At 42.4% G+C, this 27328-nt stretch overlaps 1 protein-coding gene across 3 annotated transcripts in view; it reads left to right on the top strand.

Annotated features, from left to right (window-relative positions):
* Window positions 1-27328, top strand: part of ATF1 (activating transcription factor 1) — a 51335-nt gene that overhangs the window by 14939 nt on the left and 9068 nt on the right. The window contains exons 2-4 of one of the 3 annotated variants that reach the window (XM_045554931.1): window positions 5223-5285; window positions 13886-13986; window positions 26216-26346. In XM_045554931.1, the coding sequence (XP_045410887.1) occupies window positions 26301-26346 (46 nt within the window). In that variant the 5' untranslated portion in view covers window positions 5223-5285; window positions 13886-13986; window positions 26216-26300. Of the gene's footprint in view, window positions 1-5222; window positions 5286-5723; window positions 5816-13885; window positions 13987-26215; window positions 26347-27328 lie in introns of those variants that run through there. The other 2 variants (XM_045554930.1, XM_045554929.1) reach the window with 2 other exon arrangements.

Here is a 27328-nt window from a genome sequence, read left to right as displayed (position 1 = left end):
GAAGGAAAATGGAAGCAATCATAAGCCCTGGTTTGAATCCTGGCTTTGTCACTTACTGATTCTGGAACATTGACTAAGTCACTTCTTTTTTGTTTTTTTTTTTTTGGAGAGACATTCTCACTGTGTCACCCTGGATAGAGTGCAGTGGCGTCATGGTAGCTCACAGCAACCTCAAACTCCTGGGCTCAGGCGATCCTCCTGTCTCAGCCTCTTGAGTAGGTGGGACTACAGGCGTGAGCTACTGTGCCTGGCCTCATTTAACTTCTTTAGACTTGATGTTCATTATCTGGAAATTAAGGACATTAGGCTAGTGATCTGTAAAGTCTTTCCAGCTCATAACTTTTAGTAATTTTTATATTGTAGAGACATTTGTTTGTATACTTTAACCACATGTGCATGGGAATAACAGAAAATGATGATAGTAGCAGCTGACATTTATTGAGTATCCACTGTGTACCATGTGCATTTCTAAGTGCTTTATATGTTTTAATGCCTTCAAACCTCATACCAACCTACAGTGCTTTTATAATCCCCAATTTATAGGTCACTCAACTAGTAAGTGGAGACATGATTTAAATCCTAGCAGTTTGACTTCTGTCTCAGTTTGGGTGTCCAGGACTGTGAGATGGAGACTAGCATGCAGGAGGTTTATTTGGGAACGTTCTTGGGATTACCACTCTTGGAAGGGAAGGGAAGGAAATAGTATTGGGCAGAGGCACAAGTTGGATTGTGGTTCAGTCTCAACAGAAGCCTCAGCTGACCCCATGGGGAGCTCTGAAGCTGAGACAGTTCTCCAGAATTGGGGTAAGGAGCCAGCCCTGCATGCACCAGTCGTTAGATTCTGACTGCCCCAGGAAGGGGTGTGTACAACCTTTGGCAAGGTGACTCTCTTCAGCCAAGGCCATTCTGAAGAGGGCTGATAACTGAATACTTTTTGCCAGCACCTGTCCTCCAGCAGCTGAAGAATAAGTCCTTTACCTGAAAAGGGATCTGGGAGTTGCATCACAATGTCCACTACACTCCAGAGTCTATCCAAATCACCACAGTGCTTTGTTGCCTCCTAAATGAAGGTAGTTGAAATTACAAATAGGTTTGGCTCCAAAATGCATTTTAAACAGGTTGATCATCATCCCATTCATATTTTTGCCATGAGAATTTAACTCAAGGTTTGTCTAAGAATAAACTGAGAATATGTGTCTGTCCATCAGTGCTTTTGGCAATCTTTTCCTATCTGTAGATTTGCCATCTAATGTATTGGACATTCTTGGTTGTCTGGGTTTTGCTTTTTGGTAAAGGAAGATTATCCTATAGAGTTAGAAATCAATAGAGATTTATTTGGATGTTTCCAGCATAAATGGTATAGAAGAGTTAGAGTATTTTTCTTTTTCATTCATTTAACAGGGCCTTTCACCTGTTAAGTGTTAATTTTGATGAGGTATATTTTATCAATTTTTCCTTTTATGGATTGTGCTTTTAGTGTCGAAGAAACACCTTGCCTAATCCTAGATTTCTCAAAGATTTTTAAAAATATTTTTTTTCTGGAAGTTTTATGTTTTACTTTTAGGTCTGTGATCCTTTTGAGTTAATTTTTATATAGATTTGTACGGTTTTTGCTATTTTTTGCCCGTGGATGTACAGTTGCTACAGCAACATTGAAATTGCTTTTGCACCTTTGTAAAAAATCATTTGGGCATATTTGTTCGAATTCTCTATTGTATTCTCAACATTGAGCTTTATGTCTGTTCCTCTGTCAGTACCACACTCTCTCATTACTGTAGCTATATATGATAAAACTTAACATTGAGAAAAGTAATTCCTTCCATTTTATTAATATTTTTCAAAATTTTAGAAATTTTTGACTGTTTTGGCTGTTTTGCCTTTTCCTTTCCATATTAATTTTTTTTTTTTTTTTTTTTTTTTTGAGGCAGAGTCTCGCTGTGTTGCCCGGGCTTAGAGTGAGTGCCGTGGCATCAGCCTAGCTCACAGCAACCTCAAACTCCTGGGCTCAAGCGATCCTCCTGCCTCAGCCTCCCGAGTAGCTGGGACTACAGGCATGCGCCACCATGCCCGGCTAATTTTTTCTATATATATATTTTAGTTGGCCAGATCATTTCTTTCTATTTTTAGTAGAGACGGGGTCTCGCTCTTGCTCAGGCTGGTCTCAAACTCCTGAGCTCAAACAATCCACCCGCCTCAGCCTCCCAGAGTGCTAGGATTACAGGCGTGAGCCACCGCGCCCGTCCTTATATAAATTTTAGAATAAGCTTATCTGTGTCTACAAACCTGTAGATAAACTTGGGGAGAATTGACATCTTTACTATGTTGAATATTCCAATCCTTGAATGCAATAACTCTCTCCAATTATTTAGATCTTTCTTTCCACAGGATTTTGTTGTTTTCAACATACACATACAATACATGTTTTGATAGGTTTTTACCTAAGTATTTCCTTTTCTGTGGAGCAATTGTAAATGATACTGTGTTAGAAATGCAGCTGATTTTTGTATATTGATCTTGATCTTAAACCTTGTAACATTGCTGAACTTACTTATTAGTTCTAGAAGAGGTGGGTTGTGTGTGTTTTAAAATATTCCTTGGGATTTTCTGTGTAGACAACCATGTCATCTGCAAATAGAGATGGTTTTATTTCTTCTCTTCTGATCTGTATGCCTTTTATTTCTTTTTCTTGCCTTAGTTGTACTGGCTAGACCTTCCAGAACTTTATTAAGGAAAGGGGTGAGAATGAATATTCTTGCTTTGTTCCCAATCTTAGAGGGAAAGCACTCATTCCTTTACCATTGAGTCTGATGTTAGCTGTAGATTTTTTATAGAGGTTCTTTTATAGATGTTTCCATCTCTTACTAGGTTTCTGAGAGTTTTTTTCATGAAATATGTCAGATTTGTCAAATGCTTTTTCTGCATCAATTGGTATGATCATATGACTTTTTTCTTCTTTGGCCTGTTGATGTCGTGGATTACATTGATTTGTAAATGTTGAACCAGCCTTGCATCCCTAGAATAAATTGCACTTGATCGTTGTGGGTTATTTTTTTTTTTTTTATGTTGTTAGATTAGATTTGCTATTTTTTTTTTTTTTAAGAGACAGGGTCTTACTATATCTGCCAGGCTGGTCTCAAACTCCTGGTCTCAAGTGATCCTCCTCCTACCTCAGCTCCTGAGTAGACGGGACTTATGGGCATGAGCCATGCACCCAGCTCAGATTTGCTAATGCTTTGTTGAGGATTTTTGTGAGAACTAAATTCATGAGAGCTATTGGTCTGTGGTTTGCCTTTCTTTTTTTGTAATGTCTTTGGCATCATAAAATGAGTTGTAAAGTATTCCTTTCTTTTCTCTTTTATGGATGAGATTGTATGAAATTGGTATTCTCCTTTAAATCCTTGGTAAAACTCTTCAGTGAAACCTCTGGACTTGGAAATTTCTTTTTCCAGAGGGACTGTTCAGGCTGTTTCATCTTGGCTGAATTTTAGTTGTTGTGGTTTTTGAGAAATTGGTGCATTTCTTCTAAATTGTCAAATTTATAAGTGTAAAGTGGTATTCCCTCACTATCCGTTTAGTGGCTGCAGGGTCTATAATGACTATCTACTGTTTCTTTACTGATGTTAGTGATTTGTGTCTTATCTCTTTTTTTATCATTGTCAGTCTTGCCAGAGGTTCATAGATTCTTCCCTGAAAGAACCAGCTTTTTGTTTCATTGTTTTCTTGTTTTCAGTGTATTAATTTCTGCTCTTTAATATTCCCTTCTTTCTGCTTGTTTTGAATTTCTTTTGTTCTTTTTTTAGTTTCTTGAGGTAGGAAGGTGGAATATTGATTTGAGATTTTTTTCTTTGTTAATAAAAATATTTAGTGCTATAAATTTCCCTCTCAGCTTTGTTTTAGATGCTTGCCACAAATTTTGATATGTTGTATTTTCATTTTAATTCAGTTCTATGTATATTCTAAATTTCTATTGACACTTTCTCTTTGACCAATGGGTTAATTAGGAGTGTGTTAGTTTCCATGTGTTCGAAGATGTTTCTGTGGTCTGTTTATCGATTTCTAGTTTGATTCCATTATAGTCCAAAAACACTCTGTATAATTATACTTCTTTGACATTTATTAACGTTTGTTTTATTATTTATATGGTATTTTTGTGAATGCTCCATGCATGCTTGAAGAGATCATTTTTCCTTTTGAAAGCAGATCAAGAGTTATAAACTGCTCAGATTTTCTCATCTTCTATTCATTTATTTATTCATTTATTTTTCACACAAAGTGAAATGAGATATTTTGTTGAATGGGTCGTAGCTAGGAAAAATATTTGTAAGGAATATTTATAATTTCTTCAATAGGATGTCAGAGTAGATATAATTTTCCAATATCACACTATAATAAAATTTCACTTGTAGTGGGTATTTTATATCTTATATAAAATATATAAAGTATATAAGATAGTTTATACACATAAATAAATATAAAAGACAGAATCTTGATCTGTCGCCTGGGCTAGAGTGCAGTAGTGTGATCATGGCTCACTGCAACTTCAAACTCCTGGGCTCAAGCGATCTTCCTGCCTCAGCCTCCCGAGTAGCCGAAACTATAGGTGCAGGCCATTGCACCCAGCTAATTTTTCTATTTTTAGTGGAGACGGGGTCTCAGTCTTGCTCAGGCTGGTCTCAAAATACTGGCTTCAGGTGATCCTCCTGCCTTGGCCTCCCACAGTGATAGGATTACAGGCATGAGCCACCGTACCCGGCTTGTAGTAGACATTTTAGGATAATCATCTTGCTATAATAACTCTATTACATTATAATACTCTGGATGTGGCCCGTAAAACTGTTAAGAGTACAGCTCAGAATTATACAAAGTAATATGACTGAACTAATAGACCAAAAGTGTTCATTTTATATATATGTCTGTGTGTGTGTATATTAATATACAATTTTTTTTTAAGAGACAAGGTCTTGCTATCTTGCTCAGGCTGGCCTTGAACTTTTGAGCTCAAGTGATCCTCCTGCCTTAGCCTCCCGAGTAGCTAAGACTACAGATACACACCACTGCACCTGGCACAGGCTTCATAATATTTAACCAAAGTATATTGAAGAATTTAACATGAGTAGCCTCATCTTATAAGCAACGAATTTCCCCCAAATTATAGAGTGAATGTTCTAATCTACAACTGAAGTGTAGTAATAACAAAAATAATATTGTCATGTCTTTTTAAGATGGAGTTGGCAAGGTCATTCAAAATGTCTGGATGTTGGAAACCCACGAGGTCTTGAGAATATGTGAGTTTTTCCAAAGGAAATATGAGTACACACATTGGCATTCTCTACTGATAAAAGAGAACAATAAGGCTGGGCAACATAGCAAGACCCCCGTCGCTACCAAACATTTTTAAAAAAATAGCTGGGTGTAGTGGCACAGAACTGTAGTATCAGCTACTTGGGAGGCTGAAACAAAAATTTCTTAAAAAATTAGCTGGGTGTGGTGGTGCACACCTGTATTCCGAGCTACTCAGGAGGCTGAGGCAAGAGGCTCACTTGAGCCCAGGAATTTGAAGTTACAGTGAGCTATGATTGTGCCACTGCACCCTAGCCTGGATAACAGAGCAAGACCCCATCTCTTAAAAAGGCTGGGGGAGAAATAAGACTAACGAAGAACAACTGCACGCTAGAAGAAAACTAGCAAGACCCCATCTCTTAAAAAAAAAGGGTGGGGAGAAATAAGACTAACCAAGAACAGCTGTACCTTAGAAGAAAACTATCACATACCACTATTCAGAGGAACCATGACCAGCAAGTTTCTGCCCTTAATGGTAAGACCCCAATTTTGTTGAATTCATTAGAAATGTTGAGTTTGTATCTCAAATTTTTCATATTCAGCACACTTTTCTAAATAATGATATAATTTTGAATACTTGTTTTACTTGAGAAGGAATTTTTAAAATTTTATTGAATATTGACAAATTATCATTGAGAAGCAATTCTGTGGTTCTTTGGTATCTTTTCCTATAAGGTAATGGAAAGTATATGATTTTGCTCACAGAATTAATAAATAAGGAACTAATTTGCAATATAAATTTTACTCTCATAAAATCTAAAGTAAACTTTTCAAAATGTTTAGTGTGCACTAAACATTTACTTTTTTTTGGAGTTGAGGGTCTTGCCCTGTTGCCCAGGCTGGCCTTCAACTCTTGGCCTCAAGCAATCCACCTACCTCAGCCTCTGGAGTGGCTGGGATTACAAGGCACCATGCCCAGCTCTTCTTTTTTTTTTTTTTTTTTTTGAGACAGAGTCTCGCTTTGTTGCCTGGGCTAGAGTGAGTGCCGTGACATCAGCCTAGCTCACAGCAACCTCAAACTCCTGGGCTTAAACGATCCTACTGCCTCAGCCTCCCAAGTAGCTGGGACTACAGGCATGTGCCACCATGCCCAGCTAATTTTTTCTATATAGATTTTTAGCTGTCCAAATCATTTCTTTCTACTTTTGGTAGAGATGGGGTCTCACTCTTGCTCAGGCTAGTCTCGAACTCCTGACCTCGAGCAATCCACCCGCCTCGGCCTCCCAGAGTGCTAGGATTACAGGCATGAGCCACCGCGCCCAGCCTCTTCTTTTCTGTCATTGTTGGATGCAGAGTTGCTATATTTACTTATTACATCAACTTTGTTGGTTGTGTTGTTTAAATCTTGTGTATCCTTATCAACTTTTTGTTTGCTTGTTCTATGACTGAGGGAAATATGTTAATCTACCATTATAATTGTGGGCTTGTTTATTTCTCCTAGTGGTCCTTCAACTTATGCTATGATTGAGTGTATGAGTCTATGTTATTAAATGAATGCAATTTTTTTTTGTTTGCTTGTGTTGAGACAGTGGCTTGCTTTGTCACCCTGGCTAAAGTAGGGTGGTGTCATCATAGCTCACTGCAACCTGAAACTCCTGGGCTCAGGTGATCCTCCTGGATCAGCCTTGCAAGTAGTTGGGACTACAGGCATGTGTGACCACACCCAGCTAATTTTTCTATTTTTTTTTTTTTTTTTTTTGTAGAGACAGGGTCTTGTTCTTTTTTGCTCAGGCTGGTCTTTTTTTTTTTTTTTTTTTGAGACAGAGTCTCGCTCTGTTGCCCGGCTAGAGTGAGTGCCTAGCTCACAGCAACCTCAAACTCCTGGGGTCAGGTGATCCTTCTGCCTCAGCCTCCCGAGTAGCTGGGACTACAGGCATGCACCACCATGCCCGGCTAATTTTTTTGTATACATTTTAGTTGTTTTGGCTAATTTCTTTCTATTTTTAGTAGAGACGGGGTCTCGCTCTTGCTCAGGCTGGTCTCGAACCCCTGAGCTCAAACGATCCACCCGCCTCGGCCTCCCAGAGTGCTAGGATTACAGGCGTGAGCCACTGTCCCCGGCCAGCTGGTCTTGAACTCCTGATCTCAAGCAGTCCTCCCGCTTTGGCCTCCCAAAGTGCTAGGATTACAGGCAGGAGCCATCACACCTGGCCCAGATTTTTAAATTATATTTTCCTGGAGAATTGTCCCTTTTATTTATGTCTTTAAATGCTTTTTGCCTTTAAAACTTGACTAACATGGCCTTAATTTGGTTAATATTTCAATGGCATATCTTTTTCCTGTGCTTTTACTTTCACTTTATATATGCTTATGTTTTAGATATGTCTCTTGTTAACAATTTATAGCTAGAACTTTTAAAAGATCTAGTCTCTTTTGTCTTTCAACAGGAGCTTTTGGTCCATGTACATTTAACATAATTACTGATAAATATGGAGTTAGACCTACTCTTAATTTGTGCTTTTGACCTACTTCCATGTTTCTTTTTCTCATCTTTCTTGTCTTTTGGATTATTTCATCTCATTCTATCCCCCCATCACTTGTAGCAGTTTAAACTGTATGTAAACTCTATTTCTGCTTTTTAAGTGATTATCCTAATTACAGCATGCCTACTTAGTAAAGTCTAAAGTTAATCAATACTTTTACTCTCCTCCCAGATGATCTAGGGACCATAAAACATTTATCTCTATCATAGTTCTACCTTGTTACTGTTATTAGGACTTTATCTTTTCTCTTTTAATCCCACAAAACATAAATTTATTCAATTAATGTTTGTTTGTTTGTTTGTTTGTTTGTTTGAGACAGAGTCTTGCTCTGTTGTCCGGGCTAGAGTGAGTGCCATGGCGTCAGCCTAGCTCACAGCAACCTCAAACTCCTGGGCTCAAGCAATCCCACTGCCTCAGCCTCCCGAGCTGGGACTACAGGCATGCGCCACCATGCCCGGCTAATTTTTTCTATATATATTTTTAGTTGGCCAGATAATTTCTTTCTATTTTTAGTACAGACGGGGTCTCGCTCTTGCACAGACTGGTCTCGAATTCCTGACCTCGAGCAATCCACCCGCCTCGGCCTCCCAGAGTGTTAGGATTACAGGCGTGAGCCACTGTGCCCAGCCAATTAATGTTTGTTGGGTTTCACGTGTTATCACTTTCCTTGCTCTTCATTCATTCTTCCATGTCTAAGTTTCCATTTGAGATCCCTTTTCCTTCATCTTCAGTACAATTGGCCCTCTGTATTTGGGGGTTCTGCATCCCTGAATTCAGCCAATCTTGATTAAATCCTCCAGTATACTTTAAATCGTCTCTACATTACTTATAATACTTAATACAGTGTAAATACTATGTAAATAGTTGTTATGCTGTATTGTTTAGGGAATAATGACAAGAAAAAATCTGTACATGTTTAGTACAGATGCAACCATCCATTTTTTTTTAACAGACTCTGTCTATCCTCCATGTCTTTTAACTTCTCCTATATTTTCCATTTATTTGTCTTTCTGTGCTGCAGTTCCAATAATTTCTTATTGCCTGCCTTTCATTTCATTAATTTTCCCTTTAGCTTTGTCTAATCTTCTAGTATATCTGAACAGTGATTTTTTAATATTTCAAGTATTATATATTTCTAGAAAATCTGTTTGGTTCTTTTTCATATCTTGAAACATAATCTCTTTATATTTCTTTAAACATAGTAAGAATAATTGTATTATAATCTGTATCTGATAATGCCATTATCTAAAATCATTTGCGTCTGATTCTGCTGTCTTTTGTTTTTGTTTCTTGCTCATGGTACCTTGCATGATTGGTTCTATCGATAACTTCCACAGCTTCCAACTGTGTCACTCCAGTCTCTGCCTATGTTAGCACACGTCCCTTTCTGTGTATCTGTCACTAGGCAATAGGAATTTTTCAGCTTCATTATAATCATATTGGGCTTTTTAAACACAGGGGTGTGCTAAAGGAAAAGTACTGAAGACATTGGGGGGAAGGTTTGTCACTAGCCAACTGTGTGTGCTCACTGGCACTTATCAAGGGTAGGCTCCTACTCCCCCACAGAAATCGGGAGACAGAGACCCTGTCCTTCTTGATGGTTACATTTCAAAGGGATGGTTCCTAGGCCCTTGAGAAAGACATTTCCGAGTTGTAGAATATTTACATCTCAAGGAGCAAAGAAAGGATTTACAGCTGCAAGTTTTTTGAAGTAAATGCTGTAAGAAAAGTGAGGACAGAGGCCTATAGTCAAGTTTTGACTGGAACAAATAGTAAATTCTTTTCTTTTTTTAGATGGTGTGGAGATATATATATATTTTTTTTTTTTTTAATTTCAGCATGTTACGGGGGTATAAATGTTTAGGTTACGTATATTGCCTTTGCCCCACCCGAGTCAGTTTCAAGCATGTCCGTTCCTCCATACGGTGCATACCGCACACGTTAGGTGTGTATATTCCCATCCCCTCCTCGCCCGTCCTATCTGCCCGACACCCAATGGATGTAAACAGTAAATTCTTTTGGCAGCATTAAGCTTTCTTAGGCAGGCGCCGCCCCCCCCTTTTTTTTTTGAGGCAGAGTCTTGCTCTGGTGCCCCGGTTAGAGTGTAGTGGCGTCAGACTAGCTCACAGATCTCAGGCAGGTCATCCAAGGGACACAGCCTTGACCTGATAGAAGCCAGGTTAGAATTTGGTCAAGTCTCTTAGAAGGAGGGGGTTGGATGGAGTTGTTTGTGCTGAGTTTGCAGTTCTCAGTACCTGGATAAATTTTGTATACAAAATTTCATAACCGTGGGCATTTTGGGGGATCATGAAACTGGAGTTTAATCCAGTCTTGGGAAGCGGAAAAGAACCTTCCATGAAAGGGAATAAGGCAGCGTTCTGGGGCCCAATACTAAGAAATCAGAGGGGAGCAGTCAGGAAGGTTACTTTCAGGGCCTGAGAAGTAGCCTGGGATTTTATTTTGTGACTTAAGTCCAAGAGGAATGATATGAACCGGAGTAGTCCAGAGGAAGGTGAGATCTCTGTTAACTGAAAATATTTGAGAAATTTTCTTGGAAAAGGTACAACTTGAGGTGAGCCTGTGCTCTACCCTTGATGGGTGGACTTTTCTTAGTTTAGCATTTTATCATGCTATTTCCATGATTTCAATGGAAATAAATTATAATTTCATGATTCGATCATTTCCTTGAAAATATTTGGTATTTCTTTCAAGATACTGCCCAAAGATAGTATTTCTCTCACTTTTTGACTCTTGATTTCTTGATTGTTTTTCAACCAAATCACTTTAGAATAACATGTTCTAAAGAGCCTCCATGTTTTTGCACAATCAGTTCCTCTGCCTGAAATACCTTCCAGTCCCCCTAATCACTACCCCCATATACACCCTTGGAGAATTGTTTATCATTCAAGACCCAGCTGAAGCAATACCCTTTCTTTGCTCCTACAGTATAGTACTTTCTGATTTTCCTCTATTATAGCTCATATTCTGTTTGTTATAATTAGTTTATCTCAATCCCTAGTTCAGTGTCTGGTCCACAGAAGGTACCTAATGTTTGGTTAATAGCTGTGATTAAATATAATCAGCTGTGAAATGTGTTTTCCAGTGTTAAGAACTCAGCTATCTTATGTGCATAGGTACAATCTGTATTTTGTTAATTGAATTTTTATTTGTTCTTAGATGTCATTAAGAGGATCTGCACCAGTGACTATTGTACTTCTTCCTGGAGAGCAAGTACAGGTTCAGGGGGTCATCCAGACAGCTCAGTCTTCTGTAATTCACCCACCACACGTGCAAATGGTACAGAAATTCAAAGACTTAGTGGTTGAGGGTAGTACCTGAGTCTTCAGATACATTGAATTTGCTATAGTTATAATATCATAGGGCTGCCAGTTGGTCACACCTGTAATCCCAGCACTTTGGGAGGCTGACTCAGGAGGATCACCTGAGGCCAGGAGTTTGAGATCAGTGTGGCCAACATAGCGAGCCCTCATCTCTACAAAAAAATAAAATAAAAAAAGGATGGATTTTTAAAAAAAGATATTGTAGGCTGGGTGCGGTGGCACACACCTGTAATCCTAGCGCTCTGGGAGGCCAAGGCGGGAGGATTGCTTGAGCTCAGGAGTTTGAGACCAGCCTGAGCAAGAACAAGACACCATCTCTACTAAAAATAAAAAAATAGCCAGGTGTCATGGCATACACCTAGGGTCCCAGCTACTCAGGAGGCTAAGGTAAGAGGATTGCTTGAGCCCAGGAGTTTGAGGTTGCAGTGAGCTATGATGACTCCACTGTACTCTACCCAGGCAACAGAGTGAGATTCTGTCTCAATTAAAAAATATATAGATGGATAGATATAGATATATATTTTATAAACCAAGGTACCTAGTTGTCTTAGAAATTAGACTACAGATCCTAAAAGTTACCATTGTTTTTAAGAAAAATAAAAATGAGATTGCAGACCAAAGCAGGCAAATAGAAAAGTTTTAGAATTTCTGGCTTCATGTATAAAATATTCAGTGAAAATGGAAGACAATTTTGGGGGAAATTATTTTTCTTTATAATTTAAGGAAATGGGCGACTTTTTTTTAAAGAGAAAGAACCCCTTTATCCCATTGGTATCCTTCATGGAAAGGACTATTCTGAAGCAAAGGTAATGATGGCAAGAGTCTTAGCAAGGTAATAAAGTACCTACCTTATGCTTGTAGTAAAGTTCTTTTTTTATATTTATCTACCTTCATATTAATACCTGACAACAGTAGAAAAGAAAGAGCCATCTTGGGTTCCTTTTCTTTTTAGTTTCTCCCCATTTTATCTTCTAGCTCCTAGGAGTCCCAGAATGCCTTCAGTTATTTCTCATTTTTAGAAGCAGCTATCCTGGAAGAAAAGCTATATACCTCATTTTTTCTTCCTGAATATGGCAGTGTTGTCAACTCTAGAGCTGCATCTTTATGTGGTATTCCTGTATGAAAGGAGGTGGCTGCATGGAGTTTTAAATTTTTATATGAAGACTTACTCTTGTTTGTTGGTACTGTCATTAAAGAAAAATACTTGATCTTAGTTACAAGTAATTCGTTAATTTTACAAATTATTTTCTTACTTGAGTTCAGTGGGAGGCTTGGAGTAAATTTAAGGATAGTGAAAATAGTTAAAGGTTTAGATTAGAAATGGAGTATCTGTGATGCTTGAGGAAAAGATAAAATTAACAGATTTTTCCTTTTTTTGTTTTAGATTTTGCTTATTATTTGTTATTTTAAATTTATTATTTGGTTCTGGCCAGTTCTTTCTGTCATAAGACATAGATTTAACATATGAGTGAGTAGTTGTATGCTGGAACTCATTTTTGAAGGAGATGACAAAATGTAAAACAAGTTTCTCCGGAAATTTAATGTCTAAATCTAAATAGTTTAGTGTTTAGTGTGGAAGGCTTTCTGTAGATAGTAACTAATGTAGAGAATTGCCTTCTTATGTCCCTTTTATAGGCCTGTTTAGGTTATTTTATTTTTTAAAATAAAGATGAAGTCAGGTATCACAATCTAGCTTTGAACAAATGCTGAGAAATTTAATACATTTTAAAAATTGAGGGGGAGCAGTTAATAAAGAATAAAAAATTAAAAAAATTGAAAACTATTTATTTCCTCAATTGTAAAATATTGCCACAGCTTAAAATTTGTATGTTGTGTTGATGGAGTTCTAAGGTGTTTGTTGTTAATATTCATTGTATGTGTACCATGTGCTGTGTACTGCTTTACATATATTAATTGTGAAATGAGATAAAGCTGATTATACATATTTTTAAATTATGTATATTTATACCTGCCGTTGCTAGTGACCTCCACCTTGCTAAATCTAATGGTCTGTTTTCAGTCCTTGTTTTATTTCACCTGTAAACAGCATTTGACATGGTTCGTCACTCTTTTCTCTTTAAATATACTGTCTTCACTAGTTTTCCAAGGACAGCTCACTCATTTGGTTCTCTTCCTTCCTCAGTAGTAACTCCTTCTCAGTCTCATTTGCTGGTTCCTCCTCCCCTTTCCAATGTTTTAGTTCCTGGGTTTAGTCCTTGGTTCTTTCCTCTACAGTGAGGCCATCCAGTCCCATGGCTTTAAGGACTCTAAAGAGCTATGCCTCCCAAATTTGTATATCTAGCTCAGACCTCTTCCCTGACCTGCAGGCTTATATATTTAGCAGTCTCCTCAGTGTCAGCAGTTGGATATCTAGCAGGCTTTTCCAACTTAGCATGTCTGAAATCCAAATCAGAGAGGATTAGCGATAAAAAAACAGCAACAAAAAACAACTCTCAAGTAATGTGCATGAGTGAGAACAGAGACTGTTTTTTTTTAACTCTTATAGAATAGTATTGCTTTATTTGGTGGACAGACTTTAGTTGGTTTAGACTCCTGAAATAAACTTTCTCTTTTTTCCTTTTCCTTTTGTTCTTTCTTTTAGACCTTAGATTTAATGTGCAATTGAATTTGAGTGAGTGGAGACATTATTTTTTCTAAAAGTAAGAACTCAATTTTCCCACCTACATTGTTCATCACATTAAAACCAGTTCTGCTTTTTAGGTATCATCTTTATCAGAAAGTGAAGAGTCTCAGGACTCATCTGACAGCATAGGCTCCTCACAGAAAGCCCACGGAATCCTAGCACGGCGCCCATCTTACAGGTAAGTACTCTGTTGTATCAAGCTCTGCATGTTATTATATTACCAAATGAATTCCAAAGGTGCTGTGCAAAGCAAACTAAAGACGAAGGATGTGTTTAAGAAGGGAAGGGTCAGGCTGGGTGCAGTGGCTTATTCCTGTAATTCCAGTAGTTTGGGGTACCAAGGTAGGAGGATTGCTAGAGGCTAGGTGTTTGAGACCAGCCTGGGCAACATAGCAAGACCCCATCTTGACAAAAAATGGAAAAATTAGGTGAGTGTGGTGGCATGTGCCTGTAGTTCTAGCTATTTGGGAGGCTGAGGCAGGAGGATCACTTTAGCCCAGGAGTTTGAGACTGCAGTGTGCTATGATCCTGCAACTGGACTCCTGAGAGTGAGAGTGTGCTCTGTCTCAAAAAATTAAATAAATAATTTAAAAACAAAAAAATGGGCAAAGGACTTGTACAGACATTTTGTTACAGCGAGTGGTCCTGAGGACAAACCTAGCGGCACACGGAGAGTCGGAGAATCAAGGTTTATTCGTCGGTGGGCTCAGAGGGGTCTCGCCACCAAATTCTGAGCCCCGTCTACCCAATTTTTCCCACTTTTATTAAGTTGGAGGTGATCCAAGGGGTGGGGTCTCAGGTAACTAATGCCTGCCAGGTAATAGGTTAGTTGATATGTCAGGTAATAGGTTAGTATTATGTTGCTGTACCAGGTAATAGGGTAGTTGTTGCACCAGGTAATAGGTTTAGTGTTATGCTGATGTGCCGATGCGGGTCTTCCGTGAGGGGTGGGGGTCTCCGGTGGCTGCTGTGCTAAGTAATAGATGGGGGTTTTCCTTATCATTCCCCTCTTTGATGCCGTTATATGTCTATTATAGGGCATCATTTCCCAGTGGGTGATAGCCTCGTAAGGCCATTATGTGAGCTGTTGCTCTCCAGGTTAAAGTTGTTTCTATAAATTTTATAACCATGCTGAGTATGCAGGGACCTACAGTGACAAGGAGAAGAATAGTTATTAGTGGCCCAGCCAGAGGTAGTAGCCATGAAGTTCATTGTCCCAAGTCGAAACCCCAGGTTTGTTCTAATTCCTTGTTTCTTTTCTGGATTCTTTCTCTTAGCTCCCTGACTTTTGTGGTTACTACTCCTGTCTGGTTTATATAGTAGCAGCACTCTTCCCCTAGGAATATACAGGTCCCCCCTTTTTCAGCAGTGAGTAGGTCTAAGGCCCGTCTGTTCTGTAAGGTCACTGCTGCTAGTGAGTTCAGTTGACTCTGGAGGGACAGTAGGGAATCTGCCACTCGTTCCATGTCTTCATTTAGTTCCTGGGATAACTTGCTCAGGGATGTTCCTATGCCTCCTACTCCTGCTCCTGTCCCAGCAGCAATTCCTCCCGCTATGAGGACCGACGCTAGTAAGGCCCGCCTTTTCCGGGTGTTTGGGTGGGGGCTTAGTGCAGCTTCCAGTTTCTGGGTTTCAAAGATAGAAACATCTGGGGTGAGGAAGACCTGGGTGCAGGTCCCGGTCCAGTTTCCTGGGAGGCAGAGATAGGCAATGTCTCCACAAAGAAAGAATATGCCATCCCGGGAGCAGGTGGCAGTAGCATTGCTGGGTAAGGTTTGGTTATTTGTGCAGAGTTCACCCAGTATGAATCTCAATATTTCATTCTCTCCCACGTTAGTAATGCAAGTGATATGCATGTGGGAAGTTATGGCTAAGTGGACACTGCATGCTACTGGGCCCACCAGGGATGTTTTGTTTGGGCCTGGGTTCAAGATACTAGAGTTCCAGCCTGGAGGCACAGGGACCCTAATATAGACACGTTTCTGGAGGGGTAAACAGACCCAACATGAAGTATGGTTAGGCAGGGCCTGGAGGGTTATATTGAGGAACCAGGTTATTAGGGGAGAGGTTTCCAGGGGTTCAGTGATCTTTCATATGCCAGTAAGATCTGGCCTCTTATAAGTTGACTCTGTTACTGAGGCCAGATCTTAATTAGCTGAGCCCTTGTGTCTTCGATCTGTTGGATTCTAGCCTGGTCTTGGACTCCTCCGCCATCAGACATCCCCCAGTGGGTGTAGTAAGTCCAACAAGCTGGTTTGCCCCCTGGGGCTATACAGGTTCAAATATCACCTGTAATGGTGCCAGTCCAGTATTTCTTTCCTCCACTGTGGCACACCTGAGCCTCACTATAACATATCTTTGGCATAAAGGTGCTGACTGTGAAACCTCCCGTGGTCCAGAAGCCTCGAGTAATCCCTTTAGTGGAGGGGATCCAAGTCCTAGCATAACAAACTTCAGGGCAGGGTTCCTCCACCATAGTTGTTAGGACAAGTGCCCCAACCAGGAGGAGGGTAGGGACTGAGGCAGGAGACATCCTATAATGAGCCAAAATACCACAGTTAGAGATGCCCTCTGCAGTACAGTCCAATCTTCCAGAGCTACCGAGAAGAGTCCAATCCCCAGTAAAGTCACTACAACCCCAATGAGGGCCAGGGCCGGTGGTCCCGTTTACTGCTGTTCAGTCCTGGGTGTGGCTGTCCTCGTTGGCAGACGGTTAAGCTGGATCTTTAGTGGGTTCTGCTGGTCCTGATGTGCAGTCCAGAGATCAGTTTCGTTGTCTGCTTTGGCCTTTTTCACCCGGGAGTGGTGGATCCACGGAGTGATACCTGCAACTTTAACAGCAGTGGGAGTAACTAGTATCATGGTATGGGGAGCCTTCCAGGTGGGCTCTAAGGGTATTCTTTTCCAGTCCTTTACCCAGACTAGATCCCCAGGTTGGTGGGGGTGGACAGGGAGACCCAGGGCGATAAGTGGTTTTTCTAGGATGGTGTGGTGGATATGGCGCATAGTTTTGGCTAAAGCTTGGAGGTGTGTGTGTGTGTATGCAATTCCCCTAGTCTGATGTCTCCCCTTAATCGCTTGATGAGTGGGGGAGGTCTACCGAACAAGATTTCAAAGGGTGAATATCCTGTGGGCCCCGGTGTGCACCTGACTCTGAACAGGGCTAGGCTTAGCATGTCTACCCAGGGTAATTGTGTTTTCTGACATAGCTTCGCTAGAGTGGTCCTGAGGGTCCGGTTCATGCGCTCTACTTTCCCTGAGCTCTGTGGCTTGTAGGCTGTCTGTAGTTTCCATTTGATTCCTAGTGTCTTGGTGAGGGTTTGCATGACCTCCATAGTGAAGCTTGGTCCATTGTCACTGCCAAATGAGAGTGGTAGACCATGCCGGGGGATGATTTCTCTCAACAGAAACTTTGCCACTTCCCTAGCCTTTTCAGTCCAGGTAGGGACTGCCTCGACCCAGCCTGAGAAGGTGCATATCACTACCAGCAGGTATTTATAGCCCCAACGTGGTTTTGCTTCTGTGAAATCAACTTCCACATCCTTGAATGGAGAGGTTCCGGTGTACTGAATTCCTGGGGCGGGTCTCGGCCTGACTGCTGCATTGTTTTTAGTGCAGGTCTGGCAGCGGGCGCTGACTGCTGCAGCGATGGACAGAAGTTTGGCAATGTAGTAGTACTGGGCGAGTAGCTGCGTGAGGGCTGTTTTCCCCAAGTGAGTCAGGTTGTGATGTCGGGAGACAATAGAGTATGCTAATTTACTGGGGATAAAGATGTCATGGTTTCGTAGGTGCCACCACCCGTCTGTTTCCTTCTTGGCCTTCTCCTGCTCTGCCCACTGGTTCTCTTCTGGAGTATATTTTGGTTTTTCAGGCCACTCGAGTGCCAGCAAGATTTGGCACTGGGTTGCAGTGTTGTCCTCTGAACGTCCTCAGGTGGCTGCATTTTTGGCCGCTTGGTCTGCCAGGCGATTGCCGGTGGCAATTGGATCTGTGCCCTTTTGGTGCCCTCGACAGTGGATGACCGCAATTTCTTTGGGCTCCCAAATTGCCTCCAGCAGTTGGAGGATTTCATCCCTATTTTTGATCTCCTTTCCACCTGCAGTCAGCAGTCCCCTCTCCCTGTATATTGCCCCGTGGATATGTACTGTGGCAAAGGCATATTTAGAGTCTGTGTATATGTTTGCCTTCTTACCCCAGGCATGCCTGAGGGCTTGGATGAGGGCCCATAGCTCCGCCCTTTGTGCTGACCATCCTTGGGGCAAAGGGGCTGACATGATGACCTCATCGACTGTGGTGACAGCGAAGCCCACCAGTCGTTTCCCATTCTGGATAAAACTACTGCCATCCGTGTAGCGTTCTAAGTCTGGTGCTGGTAGAGGACTATCTTTCAGATCTGGCCGGCTGGCATAGACCTCCTCTACCGCCTCGGTGCAGTCATGGTCTGGGGGCCCTGGCTCAGTGGGTAGGAGGGTGGCAGGATTCAGGGTCTGCACAGTCTCCAGGGTGACCCACGGATTTTCACATAGCAGTCCTTGATACTGCACTAACCGGTTGCTTGAGAGCCACCAGTGCCCTGAGGTGTTCATTAGAGATATCACTGTATGAGGGACTCGCACACGGAGGTTCTGTCCCAGTGTGAGTTTGTCTGCTTCCTTGACTAGCAGGACGGTGGCTACCAGTGCGCAGAGGCCAGGTGGCCATCCTGTTGCTACTGGATCTGATTGTTTTGACAAGTAAGCCACTGGTCTCTGCCATGGGCCCACAGTTTGAGTCAAAACCCCCAGAGCCCCTTGTTTATTCTCATGTACAAACAGGTTAAAGTCTTTGGTGAGGTCCGGGAGCCCTAGTGTAGGGGCTCTTTTTAGTAAGTCTTATTTCCTGGAAAGCCCTTTCCTGACTCTCGGCCCATTCCAATTCTTTGTTTTCAGGCCCACATAGGGCGCCTATTGGAATTCCCTGAGTTGTCTCCATCTGGTCGGCCTGGGAATTGTACAGATGGTGTGCTTACGCTCATGTCCCAGTGTCTGGTGCCCCTGAGTGATGTGGAAACCGAGGTACTTCACCTGTTGCCTGCAGATCTGGGTCTTTTTCCAGGAGACTTTGTATCCTTTGTCAGTGAGCAGTTGGAGCAGGCACCGGGTTCCCCATTGGCAGTCTTCTTTGGTTGGGCTCGCTAGAAGGAGGTCATCGACGTACTGTAGAAGTGTGCAGCGGGCTTCTTGCAGAAAGGAGATGAGGTCAGTGGCTAGGGCCTCCCCAAACATAGTTGGTGAATTTTTAAATCCCTGTGGTAGTCGCATCCAGGTGAGCTGGGTTTTCCTTCTAGTCTGAGGATCCGCCCACTCAAAGGCGAACCGGGGCTGGCTCTTTGGAGCGAGCTGCATGCAGAAGAAAGCATCTTTTTAGTCCAGGCAAGAAAACCAGGCAGCATCAGGAGGAATGAGGCCTAGCAGGGTGTATGGGTTCGGTACCACTGGGTAGAGAGTCACTGTGGCCTCACTAATCAGTCACAGGTCTTGGACGGGCTGGTATCCACCTCCACTGGGCTTTTTGACTGGCAGGAGAGGAGTGTTCCATGGGGATTGGCACTCTGCCAGAATCCTCTCCTGCTTAAGCCTATTGATGTGTTCCTGAATTCCCTCTCGAGCCTCCTTGGGGATGGGTTACTGTCGTCTCCTGATCGGTTGCGCGCTCGGTTTCATCTCGATCACCAGGGTTGCATGTTGGTGTGCAAGACCAGGAGGGTTGTCCTCTGCCCATACCAACAGAAAATCGTGCCGGAAGTCAGGTGGGTTCTGTTCTCTTTGGCCTCATCGTATAGCTTCCACTCCGATTCCCAAGGCAGGGTGACCACCATTATGAGAGTCTCTGGAGCACCGAGCGTGAGGTTCGTGGTCCCTTCCTGGTGGAAGGTGATCTGGGCTTCCAGTTTGCTCAGGAGATCTCGACCTAGGAGGGGCACGGGCCATTCTAGTATGTACAGGAATTCATGTCTTATCTGGTGGCCCCCCATCTGGGATATTTGGGATTGGCAGAAGGGTCGAGCTACTCGAGTTCCAGTGGCTCCTACTGTGGTGGTTTCCCAGTTTGTAAGTGGAGCCACGGGGGTTGTTACCACCGAATGTTCTGCCCCAGTGTCCACCATGAACTTTATTGGTCGGCCCCCCCCACTTCCATTACGACCATAGGTTCCCGGAGGCCAAGAGTCAGGGAACCCGGTCGGTCCTATTCTGAGTCGACCCCAGTGAGACCAATGAGGTCCTGGGTCTCCGGCTCCTGCTGGAAGCCCCTGGGCAGGTTCCTGTTTGGCGGTGGGTGGTTTCTTTTGTTGGGCCATTCATGCTTCCAGTGACCAGACTCCTTACAATAGGCGCACTGGTCAGGCTTCAGGGTCCCTCGTCTCCTGGGTCCTCCTTCCCGTGGTGGGCCAGGTTTCTTGGCTGGGTCAGGTCATCCGAGGGCAGTGGCCAGGAGAGCGGCTTTCCGTTTCATTTTCTGGTCCTTCTCCCTCTGGGCGATCCGGTCTCGATTAACGTAGACCTGGGCCACTTCCATCAGCTGCGTGATGTTCATTCCTGCAAACCCCTCAAGTTTCTGGAGTTTCTGTCGGATGTCAGCATAGGACTGCCCTGCCCAACAAATGCAGCATTCGCCATCCACTGATTTTCCGCCGCCTCTGGGTCCAAGAGCGTATAGACTCGGTGGGCCTCACAAAGGCGCTCGTAGAATTCGCTCGGTGATTTGTCTGGCTTCTGGGTGATCAGAGCGACTTTGTTCGTGTTGGTTGGTTTTCTGGCTCCCTCCCGGACCCCAATACCTTCCGAGTGCCTCTTGTCCACTCGGGGAGTTGAAATCCCAATCCGGGTTGGTCTTGGGTGCTGCTGTCTGTGCCCACTGCTCCATGTCCAAGGTCCCTGCTGGAGCCTGGTCCTGGAGCCACCTCCGGGTCCCAGCTACAATCCGGCATCATTCTTCTGTGTTAAAAATGGTCAGAAGGAGCTGGTGGCAGTCTTCCCAAGCGGGACGGTGGGTCTGAAAGATGGATTCTAGGAGGTCAATGAGGGCCTGAGGTTTTTCTGAGTAAGGCAGGGTGTGGTGCTTCCAGTTCAGAAGGTCAGTGGTGGAGAAGGGCTGGTAGTACAGGACTGGCTGCCCTGGCTGAATGGACCCATCATCTGTAACCTGCATTGGACCTTGTACCTCATGCAGGGGCATCTGGAAGCCTGAAATCGGGGCCTGAGCTGACCGTAGCCGGCAGGTGATGGGAGTGTCGGCACCTGGTTGGTCTGGAACTGGTGGCAGGGACACTGATGGTGGTGGGATGTCTGGTGGATTCCGGGGCACTTCAGGAGTTGTCGCAGTAGGGTTGTAGGGCGGTGGTGGTGGATCCTCTTCAGGAGCTTCCTGATAGATGGGTTTGGACAGTTTCGAGTCTCTGGTCCTTTGGACCACAAAAATCCTGCTCTGTCCCTTATTAGCACAGAACTGGACCCAAGGGGGCAGGGTCTGAGCAATCTCTAGCCATGAATCTATGTAAGGGAATTGGTCGGGGTGTTTGGGAGTCCTGGTCACAATTTTCCAAACTGCTCGCACGGTGGGGAGGTCTAGGGTTCCTGTTGCAGGCCATTCAACCCTGAATGTGGGCCATTCGTGTTCACAGAGGGCCCTAAGTCACTGGGACTCAGTGTGACTCCGTAATCTCCCGTGAAACCCTTCTTAAAGTTCTTTAACATGCCATTAAGGACTGTAGGCTTAGATTCTACACTACCCATCCTAGACCTCTGAATGGTGTCGCAGCTTAACAGACAAATGGGGGCAGAGGGTGTCTCTCAGGTGTCCGCCTGGATGTGTCCCTCTTGGGAGCTTAGGAGCGTCTTGGCTAAGGTGTGCTCGTATAAACCCCGGGCCTGGTCGCTCCTTTTAGGGGAGTGAATCACCGTTATGCCGTATGACGCCGCCACAGAACCGCAGGTGAGGACCCACTCAGGTTCCGTAGCTGTGGAACCACAAACAGTCACTCTTCACTCACTCACTCAGACAGGCAGAGGTCACACATTGCCACCCTGGGAATTCCCTGCACTCAGGAGGTGATCAAGCTCCTCTTCCGTCTTCTGACGGGCCTGACTCGGAGGGGTCCCAGGACCTTACCTGGTCCGATGCCTCCAGACCTGATTTGACTTGTCCTCTCCGGCGTGTCTGGGCGAGTTCGGGACCCCGCAGCCGGCAGGAGCTCCCGAGGAGTGAAGCTATTCCGCAAAATGGCAGTTGGCGCCGGTTCGCTTCTGTCGCTGAGGTCCCGCCAGTCGCTATGCCTGTCCCCAAACTGGTGGCTTCAAGGGGCCAGCGTGGTCAGTTTTCCTGGTTGGTTTTCCTGGTCAGGGAACCAAAATGTTACAGCGAGTGTTACAGCGAGTGGTCCCGAGGACAAACCGAGCAGCACATGGAGAGTCGGAGAATCAAGGTTTATTCGCCGGCGGGCTCAGAGGGGTCTCGCCACCAAATTCTGAGCGCTGTCTACCCAATTTTTCCCACTTTTATTAAGTTGGGGGCTATCCAAGGTGACTAATGTCTGCCATGCAGTAGGTTAGTTGATGTGTCAGGTAATAGGTTAGTATTATGTTGATGCACCAGATAATAGGTTTAGTGTTATGCTGATGCGCCAGGTAATAGATTAGTTGATGGGCCAGATGTTAGGTTAGTATTATGCTGATGCGGGTCTTCCGTGAGGGGTGGGGGTCTCAGGTGACTGCTGTGCTAAGTAATAGATGGGGGTTTTCCTCACCAATTTCTCCAAAGAAGACATAAAAATAGCCAACAAGTATATGAAAGGGTAGTCAGCATCACTAATTACTAGGGAAATTCAAATTAAAACCTCTGTGAGATAATCGCCTGACACGCATAAGGATGGCCATCATCAAAAAGACTAGCGATAACGAATGTTGGCAGGGATGTGGACAAACACTGTCCACGTGTTGGTTGGGAAGATATAAACTCTCATTCCTTACCTTTCTACATTCTATCACAGTGGTAAAATATTAATTATAAGTAGACTGTGAAAAGCTAGGTATCTATACACCCCTAGCACAACTATTAAAAAAATTGCACAAAGAGATTTAGTAAAATACACAATAGATGAATTGAAATGAAATTCTGAGAAATCTTGAAATAACCCCAAATAAAGCAGGTGAAGGGACACAGAAGAATGAAAAAAGACAGAAATCAAATAGTAAAATGGTATATCAACCAATATCTATAATTATATTAAAACATGGCTTAGTCAAATTGGCACTAACTGATCAACACTATCGTGCTCACACAGTAGTAATATTCTCTAGTGATTAGGGGGTTGGGGGGGTAAACTCACAACTAATGGACACAGACACGGTGAGCATTGTAGAGGGGAAGGGCATGCCTCTAAACCTCGCTTGGCTGAGGCAAAGACACAAAATGTAACCAGAGGATATTTGCACTTCTGTGTTTATTGCAGCATTATTCGCAATGGCTAAAATGTGGAATCAGCTTAAGTGTTTATCAAGGGACGAATGGAAAAAGATGTATGTACGCAATGGAATATTATTTAGTCACGATAAAGAAGGAAATGTCATTTGCAGAAACATGGATGGAACTGGAGGATGTTATTTTAAGTGACATAAACCAGGCACAGAAAGACAAATATTACATTTTCACACTCATATATGGGACCTAAAAAAAATTGATCTCATGGAGGTAGTAAATAGAATGGCGGCTACTAGAGGTTGGTAAGGGTGGTGGGAAGGGGTAATAAAGAGGTGTTGGTATGGTGGCTCATGCCTGTAATCCTAGCACTCTGGGAGGCCGAGGCGGGTGGATCACTCGAGGTCAGGAGTTTGAGACCAGCCTGAGCAAGAGCGAGACCCCGTCTCTACTAAAAATAGAAAGAAATTATCTGGCCAACTAAAAATATATATAGAAAAAAAAATTAGCCGGGCATGGTGGCACATGCCTGTAGTCCCAGCTACTTGGGAGGGTGAGGCAGGAGGATCGCTTGAGCCCAGGAGTTTGAGGTTGCTGTGAGCTAGGCTGATGCCACGGCACTCACTCTAGCCTGGGCAACAGAGTGAGACTCTGTCTCAAAAAAAAAAAAAAAAAAAAGAAATAATTCATAGACCAAACAGGAAGTCTTAAGGGAAATTAGAAAATATTTTGATTCGAGACCAGCCTGAGCAAGAGTGAGACCCTGTCTCTACTAAAAATAGAAAGAAATGATCTGGACAGCTAAAAATATGTAGAAAAAATTAGCCAGGCATGGTGGCACATGCCTGTAGTCCCAGCTACTCAGGAGGCTGAGGCAGGAGGATTGCTTGAACCCAGGAGTTTGAGGTTGCTGTGAGCTAGGCTGACGCCACGGCACTCTAGCCCAGGCAACAGAGCAAGACTCTGTCTCAAAAAAAAGAAAATATTTTGAGCTGATGAGTATGAAAATACAAAATGTCAAAATTTGTGGGATGTAAGTCAGTGGGAAATATCAATTAGAAGAAAATTTATAGCATTAAATGCTTATATTAGAAAGGAAGAAAGGACTCAAATCAATAATTTAAGCTTATACTTTAAGAAACCAGGGAGAAGAAAGAGCTGAAAGCGAGTAGAAGAAAGGAAATATAAAGAGCAGAAATTCATGAAATTGAAAAGAGAAAACTAATCAATATAAATGAAAGTTGGTTCTCTGAAAATAATCCGTAAAATTGATCATCCTGCAGCAAAACAGAGAGAGAAAGTGGGGAAGTGTTTGGAGATGAGGTTGGGTAGGTCATGGGGGACAGGTTATTGCCTTGTAGGGCATTGCATTTAATCTGAGTGGGATAGCGAGCCACTACAGATGAGTGACTTGATCTGACATTTTGAAAAGATGACCACTTGCTATGTGGAGAATAGACCATAACAAGGGAAGGGTAGACCAAAGGAGACCAGTACAGGCAATTGTGACCATCCAGTCAAGAGATGGTGGTACATGGACTGGAGTGGCAGTATCGGAGGTGATGAGGGAGGGTAAAATTCTGGATATGCTTTTAAGATAGAGATAAGGATTTGCTTATGAATTGTATATATATGGGTTATGGAAAGGAGAAAGAATGACTCCAAAAATTTTGGTTTAAGTAACTAGAAGAATGGAGTTGATATTTACTGAAATGGGGAAGAAAGACTGCCACGTATGGAAGGATATCTAACATTAGATTTTGTGGGTTTTTTTTTTTTTTTTTTTATAATTTTAGCTGTCCAGATCATTTCTTCTATTTTTAGTAGAGACGAGGTCTCGCTCTTGCTCAGAGCTGGTCTCGAACTCCTGACCTCGAGTGATCCTCCCACCTCCGCCTCCCAGAGTGCTAGGATTACAGGCGTGAGCCACCGCACCTGGCCTAACATTAGATTTTGGATGTGTTAAGTCTGAGGTACCTATTGAATGGAGGTGTGCAATACAAAATTGGATACATAAGTTCAGAGAGAGGGAGAAGAACCATTTGGAGGGTCATCAGCATACACTAAGTGTTCAAGTCCATGAGACACATGAGAGCACCAGGAAAAGAATGTAGATACTATAGAAAAGAGAAAGAAGTAAAAAGACCATGCTCTAACACTCTCCAAAGTTGAGTTGGGAGGATGAGAAAGAATACAAAACAATAGCAAGTAGAGCCAGGCACAGTGGCCCATGCCTGTAATCCCAGCACTTCGGGAGGCTAAAGCAGGAGGATAACTTGAAGCCAGGAATTTGAGACCAGCCTGGGTAATATAGTGAGACCCTGTCTCTACAAAAAAATGAAAAAAATTAGCCAGGTGTGGTGGCCCAAACCTAGGAGGATAACGAGCCCAGGAGTTCTAGGTTACAGTGAGCTATGATCAGGCCAGTGTGGGACCCTGCCTCTTAAAAAAAAAAAAAAAAAGTAATGGCAAATAATGTCATTGACTGCTATGTAATAAAAATAAAGTAATATATATGGGAATGGTATGATATATAACAGCTTGGATAAGGTTACTCTTTGGGGGAGAAGTGAAGAGGAAGGATTGGTGGTGACATTTTAGTGTATCTGTAACTTGATTCCTATTAAAGATACCTGAAGCAAATATGGCAAAATATTAGCATCTATTGATTTCTGGTAAGTGTTTTATCTTCTGTATTTTATACCTCTACAAGTGCCTTTCTAGGCACTCTGAGTATATTACTGTGTCTTTTCAGGTAGTTAAAAACTAAAATGTAACCAGCCTGGAGCACATCATTATATTAATAATATGCTAAGTAAAAGGATTCCTTGACACAATAGTTTAGGTGTCTAGTAGATTATTGTAATTTTAATTTAAGATTGAAAAAGGGTTAGCAATTTTTTTTTGTAAAGTCATGCACATTACCAACATTAATAGAGTTCTTTTTTTTACAGAAAAATTTTTAAAGACCTATCTTCTGAAGATACACGGGGGAGAAAAGGAGACGGAGAAAACCCTGGAGTCTCTGCCGTCACTTCTATGTCCGTTCCGACTCCCATCTATCAGACTAGCAGTGGACAGTACAGTATGTATAAGAATCAGTTTCCACGTGATAGACACGCGAAAACTGACTTTTCCATGGAAAGTGGTGTGTAGAAAGACTGTCATACTTTAACAGTGGTGATTATTAAAGGATAATATTTTGAGCCAGGAATAGTACATTATCTCATTTACTCTTTACAACAACTTTGTGAGATAGGCAGTTATCAATTTATGAGGGAACTAAGGTTTAGTGAATTAGATAATGTTCCTGAAGTTAGACAGCTTGTAAGTGATGGAGCCAGGATTCAAAATTAGGCTTGTCTGAATCTAGAGACATAATTTTACCCCAAACTACACTGTGTCTTACAAACTTCTCTTTTGGACACTAGCCAATTATATATCCATGACCTTAATTCTAGAGGAAATTACTATTTGGATTAGTTACATAATGAAAGGTAAAACATGAATGTTGAATTTTCAGTTTGAGGTTAAGGAAGTTTGACTCAGAAAGAGGATTCAGATGGCTGTGCAATGTAATTTATAGCATGCCCACCATAAATAATCAGGGACTGATCAACCTTAATAAATCATTAAATCTCTGAATCTGAAAGTATCATTATAAAGATTGGTCAATATCTAGGACAAAGTGAGCATCTATTGGTGTATGGAATTCCATCTGGGGGCTAAAGTTATAAAGGAAGCAAATGTGGTCCTTGCCTTTTGAGAGGAAAGCTTATAGTCACAAGACAGAGTGACAGAAAATGAAATACCTACTACAAACAGAAGTGTATGTACTCCCACTAATGTGCAAGAGCAGTCGATAGATGAGTAACTTACAGTTGTCTTAACACTTACATCTTTTTCTTAATAATTTAGTACATGAGCTCTATTGGTTTATTAAAATGATGCTCAACAAAACTAACAAGGTAATGAATTAATCCTCTTTATATTTTCAAGTTCAGTTTCTAGTTTTAATTTCAACATTTTTATGAAAATTTTGAAACATACAATAAAATTGAATAAAT

This window comes from Lemur catta, chromosome 6, assembly GCF_020740605.2.
Source record: "Lemur catta isolate mLemCat1 chromosome 6, mLemCat1.pri, whole genome shotgun sequence".
Classification (NCBI taxonomy): Eukaryota; Metazoa; Chordata; class Mammalia; order Primates; family Lemuridae; genus Lemur; species Lemur catta.
This window is presented reverse-complemented; position numbering and strand designations above follow the sequence as displayed.